The 12,233-nt window shown below is 37.6% G+C and overlaps 1 protein-coding gene across 1 annotated transcript in view; it reads right to left on the minus strand.

Annotated features, from left to right (window-relative positions):
- Positions 1–12,233, minus strand: part of Spata6 (spermatogenesis associated 6) — a 98,616-nt gene that overhangs the window by 50,284 nt on the left and 36,099 nt on the right. Inside the window, exons 4-6 of the mRNA XM_048453396.3 lie at positions 6,322–6,363; positions 4,987–5,111; positions 886–966 (exon numbers count right to left, since the gene is read on the minus strand). Of these exons, the coding sequence (XP_048309353.1) occupies positions 886–966; positions 4,987–5,111; positions 6,322–6,363 (248 nt within the window). The remainder of the gene's footprint in view (positions 1–885; positions 967–4,986; positions 5,112–6,321; positions 6,364–12,233) is intronic.

Below are 12,233 nucleotides of genomic sequence, written 5' to 3' on the forward strand. Positions count from 1 at the left end.
CCTGACTTTTGAATCATAAATATCTTGCTATCAAAATAAAACTTTTTCCAATCCTCTGGAAACTCGTAGTACCTTTCATAGCTTAAATCATTTATCGTCTTCAGAAAATTAGCTCTAAAACTATAATTCAGCTAATTCTTTCCACCACTGGCCCAGTCCGGTCCCTGTTGAATACTCCATCCTTTATATGTTACTGGCCCTTCATCATCAGAATATGGCCATTATGGAACTGCGCATGGTTGATGCCAGCAATGATGGGCAAGGACACTTGTCCATCAGAAGACTGAAGGCCTTGTGGCCCAGTAAGAGTTAAAATAAGAGGAACAATAGGTGCCGAAGTTTGTTAAAGGAAATCTTCACAAACACAAGTTATTTAGGCTGGAATGCCCAAACTTGCTTTGATCCGACAGGACAAGTATGATCACTGCACTGAACAATAGTTCTCTAGAAATCAGACACATCCAAAAAATTCACACTCTAAACATCAAGTCCCCAATCTGCCAACTCGGCCACATTCACTTGAAGGTATCCTTGACCTCTCTGCAGTCACCTATAACTCCTATAAAATACATGGAGGTCTCAAGTTGAGTTTCCTCTGTAAGTTCTCACCCTCTTTCTGGCAGTTTGACTATTGCTTGTATTAAAAATTCTACAATATAAAATAACCCAGCAAACATATCGTGGTACCCTCTACCATGGAGCTAAGCTTGGTGCTCTCCTGTTTACTAAGATGCAATCAGACTGTTGTGTACTTTGTTAACTACTTTACTTAAGTCAAAGACTGATGGGGGTGGTGAGAAGAAATGCAGCCGAAATGGGGATAAGGCCTGTCACACACGCATCCACATGAACCACATGATCATTAAATAGTTTAACCCTTTTAACCTGAGCGCGGCACTTCCTTGAGCTTATCAGACATTCTGTGATCACTGAAGTTGTAGAAAATTCCAGCTTTGGAGCAATTCCCTGCAAGATTAAAAAATGGTATCATTACATATTAAAAAGATACAGTCAGTGGTGAAAATGGGATCTAAAATAACAAATGCTATTCCAGACTGAGCTCTTTACTTATTAGTTTGATCTTTTTATTATCATGAAGAACACAGTAATGATAAATGTTATTAATTAGCAGTTTCATTTTTAATGATTTGATTTGAAAAATTATATTTCTTTTATGGAATAATTTAAAATTGTTTTCATTTTCAAGTGTCTCTCTGTCAAATTGTTTGACAATTTTAAATTATGACATATTAGTCATAAATATGTAAACATTTGATTTTAATTTTCTTTACATTTACAATTTAAGACATTTAACTATATAATAAAGACATAATTATTAGCTCTATTGAGCCATTCTAGAAATATTACATACATTAAAACACCATTGTCTATTATAAATATATATAATATTTAACTGTCCATTAAATTTTTATCTTATTATAATTTAACACATTTTAATTAAAATAGAATTCTATTACTTTCTTATTCCATTTCATCCCTCTAGTTCATTCCAAAATACACCACTCCACTCTATTAATATTTTAATGGAATGGTTTGGAAGCATCATTCTGAAAATATCATAATTCCCAGTTGTGCCATCTTGAAACAGAAGTCTCTGAAAAAATTTTATAGCCTTTTTCTTATAATATACCTTATATTCAGGTATGGATATTAATCTGTGTTCTATTTCTACCAATGTTTCAAATATCAGCTTGAACAGTTTTAAGATAAATGAAGAAAATGAGACAGTTCAAGGGGACAGTCACAAATCACCCAAGGAAACATCTGGAACCTTAAGCTATACATGCACCAACTGTTAACCATGTCAGCCAGTCCTTGGGGAGCTTCCCCTCAAAGCAATGGAAGTCAGACACTGACAAAGCTCTCTGCAAACCTTGTCTGTGACCAACTAAGTTTATAATTTAAAACATATCCATTACAAAGGGTACATCTGAATCGTTTAAGAATCAGTATCAATGGTATCTACTATATTCACTTGTTAGATATTTTACTATATACATAATATATTTCTCTAAAATATGGTAAGTGTGGTCCATATTCAACAACTCAGAGTTAGGCTACTTTTTCAATATCTCCAAAATCTCCCAAAAGATCTCCAAAATAATGCAGAGTTCCTTATGACTATAAATTGTATTCCTCTTACATGCAAAATATACTCACGCTCCCAAAAGAAAAAAGGAAGCAAAGAGTCCTGACCTTTTACAACCTTATAAACTCAGTTTAAAACCCAGTACTATCATGTAAGAATCCTCATATGGGTAAGGTTCTTTGGTTATAGCTCAACATAGCTTCTAGACTACAGTTCTTCACCGTCAGAAGACATAAGAACTAAGAAGACATCTATATAACAGCACCCACTGTACACCTGTACAGCAAGCACAGGGCAGCCTATGCCACATTCCCATTCAAGTGGGGACAAAAAGCCAGAACCACTGATGCCTAACAATCCCAAAATCCAGATGGAAAGGAGTACCAAAGAATTTCAAGAAATACAATCATGTGTAACTTAATGATGAGGATTTGGACTGAAAACTGTGTCATGAGGCAATCCATCATCAGGTATACTTCCAGACACCTAGCTAGTATGGCCTGTTTCCTAACTAAATCCATGCATAGTCACCACTGTATGTATAGGCCAAATCCAACCAAAATGTTAAGAAGTACAAGACTGTCACTATAACCACCTGGCCTGTTGCTTTCCACTTTCAATTTCCCTGAGGATTGTTGATCACACTGTGAGTTCCCAATAGTGAAGATAGTATTTTTCCAGCCTTTCGAAGCCTACTATGTAGTAGGGCTGTTCATATACATAAAGAGATTTGTCTTAGGGAGTTAACTCACACAACTGTGGCAGATGACAATTCAGAAAATTAAAATGCACTTTAATAAGGTGGAAATGAAGGAATAAGTTGGCACATTATTTTGAGCATGAAAACCTGTGGGGAAGGTTGAACTATTAGAAATAGGTAGTATTTCTACTGCCTTCATGAGACAGAATCTTTCTTCCTCCAGAAAACTCAGTGTTTGCTGTTGCAGTTTCCAACTTGATGAGATGAAGGCCATTTGCACTGTCAAGTAGTAATCTCTATTTAAAGTCAGTTGTATATAAATCTTCATCACATCATTGAATTGCTTTACAATAACATCCAGATTGCTTCATGGGCACCAGGGCTATCAAAATCACACCATCTCAAACCTGAGTGTCTCTACTGAGACTACGGCAAGAAGTAATTCATTCTCTGAGTTCAATCAAGAGGCATCTGTTAAATACTACTTCATAAGACGCTGAGTAAGACTATAATTCAAAGATGAGAATGTTGTGGAGCTCAGAGTCTGCATAAAAATACCCACCGGAAGGATGACCCCAGCTATGATCTTAAGCAATAGTGGAGAGGAAGCCCGAACTGGCCTTGCCCTGTAGTCAGATTGATGAATATCTTAAATGTCACCATAGAACCTTCATCCAGCAACTGATGGAAACAGAGAAAAAGACCCGTGGAAGAGCACTGGGCTGAGCTTTCAAAGTTCAGTTGAAGAGTGGGAGGAGTGAATATACAAGCAAAGAGGTCAAGACCATGATGGGGACATCCACTGAAACAGTCTACCCAAGCTAATGGGAGCTCACCAACGCCAGCCAGATAGGGAAGGAACCAGCATAGGACCAAACTAGACCCACTGAATGTGGGTGACAACTGCATGGCTGGGACAGACTGTGGGACCATTGGCAGTGGCACCAGGATTTATCCCGGCTGCTTGCACTGGTTTTTTGGGAACCCATTATCTTTGGATGGATACCTTGCTTGGCCTAGATACAGTAGGGAGGGCCTTGGGCCTTTCTCAGAGCAATGTGCCTTACCCTCTCTGAGGAATGGATGGTGGAGGTGGTAAGTGGAGGGAATGAGAGGAGGAGAGGGAGCTGAAACTGGGATTGGTATGTAAAATAAAAAAAGATAGTTTGTTTTCTTTTTTAAAAAGATTTAATAGGATCTTTCTGAAAAGTACACAAAATTTGATTATTTGAATTTTTCTGTGTGAGAATAGGGATAAAATACAGGACTTTGTACATGCTAGCCACATACTGTACCTTCCCACAGCATCCAAATAGAATCTACGATAAGAAGAGCTGTCCCCTGTATAAACCACTACCAGTCTCCAGAAAATTCCTTCAGCACTATCGGGTCTAATGATGTTTATTCATTACACAATTACTGCCGATCAGAAAGACTCTCCTAATACAGCATTTACACTTTGGTCTACAATCTATGAACACTTTGCAATCTATCTATCTAAGCTTTATCCACGCTGGAAGTTTCAACCATTTCTATTTTTTAGCACTGCTAACAGCACTATGAGAAAACATCTTAGCCTGTGCTGTAGCTCAGTGGTTAATTACTGACAAACGTGCAGAAGGCCCAGGGTCCCATCCCTACGACCAGGGGTAAAAGCAACGTAAAAGGATTCATAGCATTTCAGTGAGTATATGCTAAAGACATATACCTAGAAGATAATGAGTTTTGATTGTTCCAACTTATGACACAGCAGCATATAAAAGTTCTCAACTTATAAATAAATTTGTTAATATTTTTCAATAAATCACATATGTCTAAAAAGTTGTGTTTTAAATTTGGGTTTCCATAAATGTTGACATTGGTTGTTGCTCAAATAACCAGTGAACTTTCCCTAGACAGAAACAGAAAATGTGACAGACATGGAGGGATGAGGCTGGGCCGTGCAGAGGAACCTCACAAGTTGTGAAGAATGTCAGCCAATATGATGTGTGTTAGTTTTGACAATAAATTCTTGCTAAATTCTTTTCATTTATTACTTAAAATAACATGATTATGCAAAATAAGCTTGAAAACAAATTTTGAGTTAGTTCTACACATTCATGGTACTGAGGCCTGCACCTGGTTCTCACCCATGACCCTGCACCAAGAACTGGCTTGAAAAACCATAATCACTTACTCTTAGTCCAGAAATCCTCCTCATGGTAACCTGGCGATTTGAATCATGATGTCCAGAAATTTGGTTTGGACCCGGGAACATGAAATCTCGTGTATTTTCATCATAGGTAGACAGTGTTTCTCCCACTATAAGAAAGATATCCTATGATTCAAATTATAACAAAACATTCTATTTAGAAACAAAATCATCAAGTATAAAATATATATATTGCCTGATGCCTTATTGTATACCTGCTTGAAGGCAATGTTTATCTTCTTTAAAAGGAAAATTAAAATAGGATAGATTAAATACTTTAACACATTTTGTTTATCCAATTTCAGAAGTACGGTATATATTATTAATTCTCTGCCTCACACTTTGGAGAATAGGGTTATATGTACACTCAGTGAGAACCTATGAACTCTGAGAAAAGGGAATTCTTCAGAAATGCAAAGTTGCATTAAATTTGTACATCAAAAGCTTATTGCCATCTTCAGCATCTTCCCTATCTTCTATCTTTTCTGTCTGCCCTCATACAGTATAAGATTGGACATTAAAAATTGCTGAGACCCTTTGTAGACTTTGTGGCTAGTGAATTAAATCTGTGTGTAGTGCTAAAAATTCTGAGATTACTTGTATTTATTAAAATATAGGTATCTGTTGCATAAAATAAAGATTTAACGAAGATTTCTTTGACTGTTCTAGAAATCAGAAACAACACTAAAGCTAGTTTCTATATTTTGATAGGTAGCTTCCCTCCTCAGAAACCTATGTTTACCGTGTAAATCAGTAAGACTACCACCCTCTGCATTACCAATAACAATCAACATTCAAAGAGCAAAACAAATATCCTGTTTAATTAAAAAATATATGTAATTTTAACTTTTAAATCTCAAAAATTGAAAACTCAATTTACATTACTGTCAAAATACCCTAAAATTATAAAGATATTATCTTGCATTTTCAATTATTTTAACATATTTAATTTCAGAACAATGCATTCAGTTGGCATTCATATGTTTCTTGTTTTGACATATACATAATGAACAAATGGTTTAAAAATAAGCACTGCTATTATTTGGTAGGAAGAGGAGAGAAGAGATTTTTAGAACGATTTCATTGGGGCTAGAGTCATGGCTCAGTGGTTAAGAGCACTGGTTGCTGTTCCAAAGGTGCCAAGATCAAATCCCAGCAACCACTTGGTGGCTCACAAGCATCTGTAATGAAATCTGATGTCTTCTTCTGCCTACAGGTATATATGCGTACATAACACTTATTTATACATAATATAAATATATATATAATAAATAAATATTTCATTGAAATGAGTTGCCTTATCAATAAGTAATACAATACCTGGTGGAACTAGCTGTATCAACTCGAACACTGTTGTATCATCTGAAAGTTTGAAGGAAAATCTCCTTAAGTCAAAGAGTCAATGATAATGAGTTAATCTACTTCTGAGAACTCAGTACAAAGACATAATTGCTTCATCCATTCTTTTAACTTCTGTTTCCCATGAATGGAAGTCTCATTTGATCTTTCATCCATGTAATCCATCTATGAAGAAATATTACATTCTCCATCTATGCCATAACTTGTGGTTCCAATGGAAAAATAAATATGGGCTTTTTTTCTTATATCTTTCTTTTTTGCTTTCTAAAATCCATCCTGAAAGATGGATCACTGGATATGGGCATTTGCTGCCATGCCTGAGGACCTTAGTCTGATACCTGGGACCCACATAATGGAAGGAGGAAAGCAACTATCATAAATATAGCTCTGACTTCTACATGTGCCATAATACAAGAACAAGTGATCCACATACAATAAATAAATATTAAAAATTAAAAGTCAAAATAATTACTGACTAGACAACATGTTTGTTTATCTCCTAGTAGACTATACATGTTTTTATAAATGTTATATATATATATATATATTTCTTAATCTGAGTGAAAACAAGTTATGTGTCTGAAATATTTTTGATAAATTTTCAAAACTAAGAAAAGAAATGAATCATTTTTGTTCTCTAGGAACTATTAAAAAGGCTAACTGCTTCCTTCCTTTAACTTCTGCTATTTTCCACGGAGTCTCATCCTATCCTTTATATATATATTCCACCTATGAAGAAATTCAAATTTTTCCACTAAAGTCATAGCTGGGAGCTACAATGAGAAATATAGATATAGCTCTTCTCTTATACCTTTCTTTACTGTACATCTGCTTGAGGTAGGGCTTCGCTGTGTACCCTGGGTTGGCCTAGAGTGTGTCATCTTCCTGTCTTAGACCCCTGAGTTCTGAGACTACAGATTTTTCTAAGAGTCTTAAATTCCACAAAGGAGATAAATATTAAATGAAATAAAGTCATCAGTGAGTATGTAGTCATAATACACAGTACAATGAAAGCATTGAAGAGTCATGAGATACTGTAATAAAAATATCTAAGCCAGTCAGGAGGGCAGGGAAAGTTCTATGTGGTCTTCAGCACCCATATATAGCCAGAGTTAAGTGATATGAACTGGGAATTGAGAAGCAAGGGGCATAGAGTTTCACAAAGCAGAAGGAACAGAACATACAAAGGCTAAAAATACAGCAGAGCTAAAAATATGGCAGTCTAGGAGATAAATAATCCAAAAACAAGGCCCCTTCTAGAATCAACTGGAAAAGGCAAACAACTAAAAAATAATAATAAATGCTAACACCTCAGTGTAGCTACCAAAGTTTCTTCCCTTCTCTCCTGGCGATTCGCAGGGCCGTGTGATCTCCGACTTCCTGGAGACTCTGCACTAGCTCTGGCTTGAGGGGATAACCTAGCTAGAACCTGGTTCTCTTTGTTATGGTGATTCCACTTGTATTCAAGGTCTTAGCAGTGGGCCAATAGCCTGCCTCCCCTAGCTGACCCTGCCCGAGGGGCCGGGAAGGCTTTAATCTTCCCTACTGCTCCTGGCTGGGAGGAGGCCTTGCATTTTCGGTTCTTCTAGCCCACTGGTATAAATACCTGACTTGAGTTTAATAAAGTTGCCATTTACCCTTGGTAGATGAGCCAAGTTTCTTTTGTGTGTGTCTCTTTTTCAACCCTCAGGACAATCGTCCCTTCTCGTGGGCCCGAGCTCAGGAAGCGCGCAGCCTGGGTCGGGCGTGGGTATCCACAGAAAAGTGCAGACTCTGACACCTCAGCACTAAAACTGTGTAAACCAGAAGCTTGATATAAAAAGGAAATTCAGAGAGATGAGCCTGGTCTTAGGGGATATTTTTTCTTTCTTGTATATGACAGATCTGACAGGCAGCTAAGAGGCAAGAAATCTTGACATATGACTTCTGATAGACTCATGGCATGAACCTTAGAGTACATAGTCAAACTGGGAAAGTAAAATCTTCAACTACAGCCCCACAGGAAACACAGCCTGAGGGAGTCAGGAAGTAGGTGCTAGGAGATCAAGGCAAGAACCTGAAAACTTGGCTGGTGAACAGACTTGCTTTGTAGAAGATTAAACCTGTGGTGGTTTGAATGAGTATGCCTCCCCAAAAAATTTATATATTTGAAGATTAGGAGGTGTGGCCTTATTGGAACAGGAGTGTGACTGAGATTTCAAAAGCCCATGCCATTACAGTTGGCTCGCTCTGTCTGCCTGTGGGTTCTGCTGCTCTGTCCCCTTCCATGACAGACATAGACTCACTCTCTGAAATTGTAATAAACCTCCAATTAAATCCTTTCTTTTCTAAGTTGCTGTGGTCATGGAACTTCTTCACATAAATAGAAATGTAACTAAGACAAACCCCTTACTTTTGTAAAGGATAAACTAAAATATAGTCAGTTTTGAAATAGTTCAAATTCAGCCTGGATTAAGATAACTTGAGTAATTATTTCAACATTTTTATAGCATTTGCAATTTAAAATAAATCAAAGGGGTATGTAGAAAAATAGATAATTGGGATTTAAAAAGTAAGGAAATAAATTAGAAGATCGAGAAACTAAGTCTTCTACATACTTGGAAGATGGCATCTATGCCACCCACGACAGGAACTTAATGTCATTTAAGACACAGCCTTAAAATTTGCGATAGGACTTACAGTCTGGTGTGTAAGGGGCTTGGAAGGATTTAATTTAACCTAAAAACTGGAGATGAACAACCCTTCCAGTATACCTCAAGAAGGTGACCTCATAGGGCAAGGTGGTTGGATACAAGGAATCACAACAGAGCAGAAATATATAAGCAGAGGCCTCTATGGGAGCTTTGCAGGGAGGAGTTTTGCATTCTACCTCAGGATCCTCACTATGAATGCTGGAGAAAAGTTTTCTCTGGCTCCTAGGGAAAAGAAAACATCTGAAAGTATGTCAGAGCATTCTATTCTTTGTAACAAGGCCTTCTCTTGGGAAAAAGTGTTTTCCTTGGGCTCTATCTGCCAGATTCTTTTTTAAAAAAAGCCTAACTGACCTGGTGAAAGGGGAGCCCCTCTCTAGCCAACTCCAGGCTTTACCAGGAGTAGGTGACACTCTCAACTACAGCATCACCTTTTTTGTCCATGGGAGAAAAGAGGTGCTCAGCTATCCAGTTGTCCTGTCCAAGGGAGACATGGGGCCTAGAAGTACTGGTAGAGTTCACATGGGCTCATTAAAGAATAGCTCCACTCACAGAAGACAGAACAGTGTCTCCTCAGACCTTGTCAACCCATTAAAGTAGACAGCTACCAGTTTTTTCCTCAGTACACCATGACTGGCTTTCGACAAAGAGCATGGCAACCTAAACATGAAGGAACAAGAGTGCAATGTGGAGACCTTGGTCACACAAATGAGGACAGTGAAGTGACAGAATCAAAAGCTTATAAAAAAAGAAAAGAAAAACCTCAAAGGCTATAGAGTAAAGAACTTGCCAAGCATGTGCAAGACTGGTGCGGGAAGTCCTTCTGTATATCTGTTGCTTTTATTGGTTAATAAAGAAGCTTCTTTTGGTCAGTGGCTAAACAGAGTAAAGCCAGTAAAGGGAAATTCGAACATAGATGAGAGAGAGAGAGTAGACAGAGTCAGTAAGATGCCATGTAACTGCCAGAGGAGAAAGACGTGAGCTGCCAGTCCAAAACTTGCTGGTAGGCCACGACCCTTGTGGTAAAATATAAAATAATAGAAATGGGTTAATTTAAAATGTAAGAGCTAGCAAGAAATACGTTTAAGCTATTGGCCAAACAGTACTGCAAAAAATATAGTCTCTGAGTAGTTATTTTAGATCTTGGCAGCCAGAAACGAACAAGCAGCCTCCCTCAACAAATTGGTGCCCCATTTTACCAAAAAAAGCTCCACAAATTTTAAAAGCTATAAAATTCAAAGAGATCTGGTAGAAAACATAAACAGTATGCAAAAATAGAAAGGTTATAAAAGCATGTTAGCAAAGATGGAAATTCTAAGAAAGGAACAAAAAGAAATGCTAGAGATCAGAACACGAGAACTGGAAAGAAGAATGCCTGGGTGGGTTTATTGGTAGGGGGCACAGGGCTAGGAAACAACCTCAAAGCTTTACGAGTATAATAGAAACTTTTAAATCATCAAAGAGATAAAGACAAAACCAAGAGCACTATCTAAGAAGGGTGAGACAACTACAAAGATGTCATGTATAATAATTGGAACGCCAGAAGACATACAAGAAACGCTGATCCTTACAAGGATGGAAGAGCAGGGACAGGATGGATTACTAGAGTTACTGGCAGGTTACTCAGGCAAATAGAAACATAAAGACCATTTGCCACTCAACTAGGCCAGCTGGACTGGGACTGATGGAGCATGTGATCAAACCGGACACTCTAAACGTGGCTGACAATGAGGGCTGACTGAGAAGCCAAGGACAATGGCACTGGGTTTTGATTCTACTGCATGTACTGTCTTTGGGAGAACCTAGTATGTTTGGAAGCTCACCTTCCTAGACCTGGATGGGGGGGAGGAGAGGACCTTGGGCTTCCCACAGGGTAGGGAACCCTGACTGCTCTTTGGACTGAAGAGGGAGGGGGAGGGGGGATAGAGGGAGGAGGAGAGAAATTGGAGGAGGGGAGAAGGTGAAAATTTTATAATAATAATAATAATAATAATAATGATACCTGAAAAAATTAATAAATAAAAAATAAAAAAGACCATTTGCCAAAGATAAAATATGCTAGAAGATAAGCAAAAAGAGGGCAGTGAGAAGAATACAAATTCCCAAATTTCGTGAATTACATTCATATAAACACCCAAGAAGCTCAATTAACTAGAAGAAAAAAACCTTTGAAGCAGCATGAGAAAAACAACTTAGCATTTTGAAACCATGTTTTAAAGATCCTTGCAGTAGACAGAGTTACTAGAAAGCCAGATGCTGACATGTGCAAAACGCTAAAAGAAATGCTCAACTCGATTAAAAATGCCTGACATGGTAGCACAAGCCTTTAATCCAAGCACTCACACTCAGGAGACAGATGAAGGCAGATCCCTGTGAGTTCAAGGTCAGCCTGGTCTACAAAGTGAGTTTTAGGGTAGCCAGGGATACACAGAGAAACACTGTCTTGGGGGGGGGTGTTATATTTAGCTTTTAAAAAATGTCTTTCCAAAGTATTAACATCAACATACAGTCATGAATGTGAAAGAGAGAGCTGTGGAAAGGAAGGGCACATACTTGGCAAGGTAGTAAGAAGATGGGAAAGTGTGGGAGTGAATGTGGCTGATACACACTGTGTACATGTGTGACGCTACAAAAAATACATAATTAATTTAAAAATGTCCCCAGACAAACATTCCATGAAAGACATATTTAAAACCATCTATGCTAACATCATATAAAATACTTTAGTGCAAGACGGAGCAGGACAGACATTAGTTAAAGGTTCACAACAAGGAGACGGAACAGTTACTAGCACTTACACACCCAATGGGAGACCATGCTATTATATGAAACAAAGAACATTAATTGAAGGGAAAAATAAACATACCACAAAATAACTGCAGACTGAATAACTTACACTCAATAGTTGATTAAAAAATGAGAAAAAAGATAAAAATTCTTAGACCTAAAACATAATACATATGAGATTAATCAGACATATGTAATGTACTCTATTGCCTATATGTGGTAGTATGTTCCTAATTTCTCAACACTCAGGTAGCTAAGGTGGAGGGTCACAAGTTTTGTGCCAGTTTGGGTTCTAACTTTGCCTGAGCTATAGAAGTGAAAAGAGCCTTGTCTCAACAAAAATTAACACAGCAAAAAAAAAAAAAAAAAAAAGACCAAGCTGCCAAATGTCATATG

This window comes from Myodes glareolus, chromosome 3, assembly GCF_982192425.1.
Source record: "Myodes glareolus chromosome 3, mMyoGla1.1, whole genome shotgun sequence".
Lineage (NCBI taxonomy): Eukaryota > Metazoa > Chordata > Mammalia > Rodentia > Cricetidae > Myodes > Myodes glareolus.